This window comes from Myotis davidii, unplaced genomic scaffold, assembly GCF_000327345.1.
Source record: "Myotis davidii unplaced genomic scaffold, ASM32734v1 scaffold472, whole genome shotgun sequence".
Classification (NCBI taxonomy): Eukaryota; Metazoa; Chordata; class Mammalia; order Chiroptera; family Vespertilionidae; genus Myotis; species Myotis davidii.
The window spans coordinates 1,367,235-1,372,076 of NW_006283774.1; the positions used below are offsets into that span (position 1 = coordinate 1,367,235).

The 4,842-nt window shown below is 55.0% G+C and overlaps 1 protein-coding gene across 1 annotated transcript in view; it reads right to left on the reverse strand.

Annotated features, from left to right (window-relative positions):
- Positions 1–2,707: 2,707 nt before the first annotated feature.
- The window catches only part of ZPBP (zona pellucida binding protein), an 11,605-nt gene continuing 9,470 nt past the window's right edge, over positions 2,708–4,842 (reverse strand). The window contains exon 7 of the mRNA XM_015566817.1: positions 2,708–2,874. Coding sequence (XP_015422303.1) covers positions 2,780–2,874 — 95 coding nt within the window. The 3' untranslated portion in view covers positions 2,708–2,779. The remainder of the gene's footprint in view (positions 2,875–4,842) is intronic.

Here is a 4,842-nt window from a genome sequence, read left to right on the forward strand (position 1 = left end):
AAGCGTTCCTCCCTCACACAGTACCTCTGAGCTCGCCTTGTCCCAAACTGCAGAGACGAGACATGCTTTGCTACTCAACACGGCGTAATCATGAGAAGCCACTCCTACCGCCCTCCCTCCAACACATGCACAGTTCTGGGACCCATGAGTTCAGCTATAGAAGCAGCATCGCCAACCATCCCTGTCACACAGGTGGGGAAAGTGCCAGGGGCTTCCACCAGGCCCTCCTTACAGCCACCACCGTCGCTCCACAGATGTAAAATCAATGAGGGACCTGTGGCCAGCTGCCATCACTTGGAGATTTAGAGCAGAACTCATACCCTGGAGGATGGTGCCTCCCTACTCAGCGCTGCCACTCGGCTGGGACCATCGGAGTCTGACGGGCTCCCCGCAGTCCGCAGTCCGGCTGCTCCAGGACACAGGGCCCGTGGTGTTACCAGTAAATGACCCAAGTGGAAGCCCACTGCGCAGCTCATTTCCTGTCCCATGAGCGCCCGCTCAGCAGCAGTGTGTGATAAGCATGACGACAGCGATAGGGAGCATGCAGTACGTTCACAGACGGAGGACTGGCAGGAATTCTGGAGAGCAAGTCCACTCCAGCTCCAGTGGGAACGGAGCGCTGCCCCTTCGCGGGGAAGCTGGCCAGGGAGCCGCCTGCTGCCCGGCGCTGGCGGACTCCTTGTTGGGCTCTGACTGCGTGGAAACACCGGGCGCCCAGAGGGGCTTGGTCAGATGGCACCGGGTAGCCCGGCAGAACGTCCATCTCTGTCCCCGAGACAAGGACAAGGACGCAGAGCGGCCGTCTTGTCCGTTGGCTGAGCAGGTCCTCCAGTTTCTCAGGGCGTTCGCTCTCCGCGCAGGTCCGTTTCCTCCCAGCACCTCGGTACCAAATCCCCACTCTTGTTCTTCCAAGTCCCGGCCACTGACTTGCTTACAAATGTCTGCAGCTCCACACCATCAGCTCTCATTCCCCGAGTGGGGAAGCAGGTGCACGGCTCCAGATTCCGCCTGCGCAAGGTGCCGCTTTCCCATGCCCGTCAGCCCCGAGGTGCCTGCGGCTGTCCCCTGGGGGGCGCTGTCAGCCACCTGGAAGTCTGCTCCAACATCTCCCCCCAAATGTGTAGCAGAGAAGTCCCCACGAGTTGGTAGACACAGGCAGAAGGGAGGAGGCGCAAGGAGGAGCGTGAGACCCTGAGCCACTTGCTCACGGACCGCTCTCTGCCGTCAGGACCCGCCTGAGCCCAGCTCCTTACACACCAGGCTCCCCCAGGGCTCACAGAGCTGCTGTGCACACCCCACTTCCCGGCTCAGTGTCATGCAATCGTACACGTGACTCTCTCACCTGGACACCTGTTTCGGTCCAGTCACAGGTTCTACCCTCACTCAGGGGAGAGGGTTCTCCAGAACAGAACTCAGGGGACGGCCCGTCGGTGTGTCTGGCATGGCCTGTGCGCCCAGACGTCTGATCCAAACTGCCCAGACACCGCAAGGCCGCAAGGCCTTTGACGTGGAGGGTAGGTCACTGGGTACCAGACACCCTGCAATTGCCAGGACTCAGGACAGGTCTGGGCTCAGAAGCAAAGGCAAGACGACCGTGGGAGAGAGAGCGTCCTCCTCTCCTCGGGCAGGCGGCCACCTCTTGACACAAGCAGCCCAGGAGATGGGTGAGGAGCCGGCTCAGCTCCCTGTCCTCACCTCGGCTTGGAAGGGCCCAGTCTCTTTCCCGAGTGATGCCCCACCTCTCACATGGGAAACGCCTCCAGTGATGGGCCCACAGAAGTCTGCAGGGAGGGCAGGTCTCAGGCCCGACTTCACATTCCCCCACCAAGTGCAGGGAGAGCAGCTGGCCCCTGGGGCCCATACTTCCCTCGCCATTAAAGAGCCCCACCTGCCTGCTGGGGGCATTGACGCTGGCCTCAGAGGCACAGGGCCTGGGTGATGGGCGGCCGCTCAATTAGAAAGTTGAGCAACCACGGGTTTTGTAAGCTGCTCATGTATTTTCCTGGTGCTTAATCTTTACAATTCCTGGTAGTTTTTGCATTCTGACATAGCTTTGCGGTGTAAGCAGGAAGTGTGCGGTGGCGGAGACCCTGCCCTTATGCCTTTCACAGCTCAGAAATGCAGAGGGTGATCACTGTTTTGTTTGTTGAGCTTTATTGCTATTGCCCTTCGTTCCCCAGAGGCATTCTGGGGGAAATTGTTTCTCTCTGTCACCACTGTGTGGAAGTCACACCTTCCTTTAGGCACACAACAATTACTCCATTTGAAAATGTCAAGAAGGTAATTTAAAGGACTTTAAAATAAAAACTTAAAGACTGCCACCCATTGTGTTGTTGGCATGAGACCTTATACAAGTGGCTAAAAACTGCAATAATAAGACTAACAGTCTTTTTAAAAAGTGACTTTGAACTATGAAAGGTCAAACTAACAGAAATCAAATCCCATGGTTGCGGGAAGCAATGCAGTTACAGCGGTGGAGCCGGTGGCCCAAGGCAGTTGGAGTGCAGGGAGCTGAGCCCTTTCTGGAAGAACCCCACCAGCCTGATGCAGTTTTACGACTATTTTTGAAAAGCGATGACCCAGGAGGTATTCTGGACTCACATGAATGAGCACAGAGTCCTGGATGCTCCCCTCATGAAACATGTGGGCACAGAGGGCTGCAAGTGAAATGATGACACCATTTTTTGGTAAAATCTGATACATTTAATTTTGCATAATAGTGATTTATTATGAATTAATATTTCAAAACTGTACGTCCATGTGAGCGAGCCACGGGCGCCTACAGGCAGGCTTTGGCCCCGAAGAGCAGGCTGCTGTTGCAGTGCAGGCAGTGCGTCCCGTCGCTGGGGTTGTAGGAGCCGGGGCTGCAGATCACTGTGGAGAGAACAAGGGTGAGAGCGTGTCCGGCCACGCCAGCCAACCGCGCACGAGGGCCACTTCCTAAGATGCCTTGTACTTGAACACATCATTGGTTTTTAACTGTGGTAACACACGATGGCACGTAACATACGATGTGCCATCTGGCCATTCTTAAGTGTGTGGCCAGTAGTGTTAAGGACCTCGCCCTGCTGCACAGCTATCTCCAGATGTTTCCACTGGGGACAAGCCGCAGCTCCTGCCCCTCACACTCCCCTCACCCCTCCCCAGCTCTGCAGCCCCCATTCTGCTCCTTGTTTCTGTGAAGTCTGACCACTCGAAAGACTTCATACAAGTGAAAAGTCTTAACCGTTTACTCCGATCCGGCTGAGACTCAGACTTACTGGTCACATAATGTGAGTTTAAAGGCTGACTGGGCCGTCCTGTAAGTTACAGCAGAAGCCACGGAGGTTAAGACCGTGGGTGGACCGAATGTGACTGGTATTGCCCTCAACAGCCATGACTTAGAGGTTAGAGACAGCCAATATGGAAGGCTATGTACCGCATTTCTAACAGTATCTCAGTTCAAGCCTATTTAACAATTGCTAAATGTGTAATTTTGAAAAAAAAAATCACTTAGCCTAACTGGAGTTGGATCATCCCCAACATAAGAATAACATGTATCGTATCGTGAATGTGTTACCAGCTACTCTGCATAAGAGAAAGTAAAGAAGGTAGAAAAACCAAGGACTTAGACCGGAAAGCATCCGGTGTCACTAACCGCTCACTGCCCACTCCTCCCACTGGGCGGAGGCGGCGGCAGTCATGTGACGCCCGCCCCCTGACTCGCCCTCCTTCTGCCCCTGCACCTGCGGCCACCAGGGCTCGCCAAGGGCTGGAGGCCGGGACCCTGGCCTCAGAGAAGACCCTCCCCCGCACCATGATGCGAAAACAAACGACATTATTTGGATCTGGGCCAGATGCTATTTTTTAACCTCATAGCTTTCTTTTTAACACATATTTTTTCAAACTGCAAAATATTTAAACTGTTATTCAGAGAAATAATTTCCCATTCTCGGTTCCACGGAGTTCTTCAAGTATTAACAGACATTTTATTTGGGGACTAATACTTCAGATGGAAAAAATACTGGCTGAACAGTTAGCTAGGTTTATTTCCTGCAGTAATAAGGGTGCTGAGGTGGCCACACATGTGGTAAACTCTACTGCTGTCATGGCATGCTTCCGAAGGCCTGTGCCATGGCCCGCCTGCTCACACACACGTGGAAACGCTGGCCGCGGCCCTGGGTGTGGAGTCGGTGTGCACCGAGAGGGGCACGTTCCCGAGCGCCACGGGAGGGCGGCACCGGGACACAGCAGCCCCTATCAGCGGTGTACTGACTGCGTTCAGAGCGGAGGAAACTGTTCCATGGAGACATCCATGGAATAGCACCGCGGGGGGCGGGGGGGGCCTGCAGATGCGATGGCTCTCTCTCCAAGTGACCAGCCTAACGCACTGTGTCCTCTGTAAGTGGTTGAGGAAGATACTAAAATGTTATTAAAGCACCAAATTAGTGGGAGAGGCCCATCTGGAAGGCTGCACACAGCAGGGTTCCCACGCCCTGACGTGCTGTGGGAGCAGAGCCAGGGCAGCCGTAGGTCGTCGGTGGTGAAGGGACGCGGAGGGGACAATGGGAGGATCCGGGTGAAGCTCCTGGGTGACACTATGATGGTGGATCATGTCACTGGACATTTGTCCAAAACCCAAAAATGTACAGCGGCCAGAGCAGCTCAGACCCTCTGGCGCCAGGAGCTATCAGGAGAACAGCTGGTAACAAAGCCGCTCCGTGCTTCTTCCAGGGAGAAGGGGCCTGGTCCCTAGTCCAGCCCACACCTGCGCTCTTCAGGAGTGGATGCTAAAGGAGAGGTGGCTGGACTCTTTTTCGGGTAAAGAACTCTGGCTCGTAACTACTGTTCCTCCCACCCCCC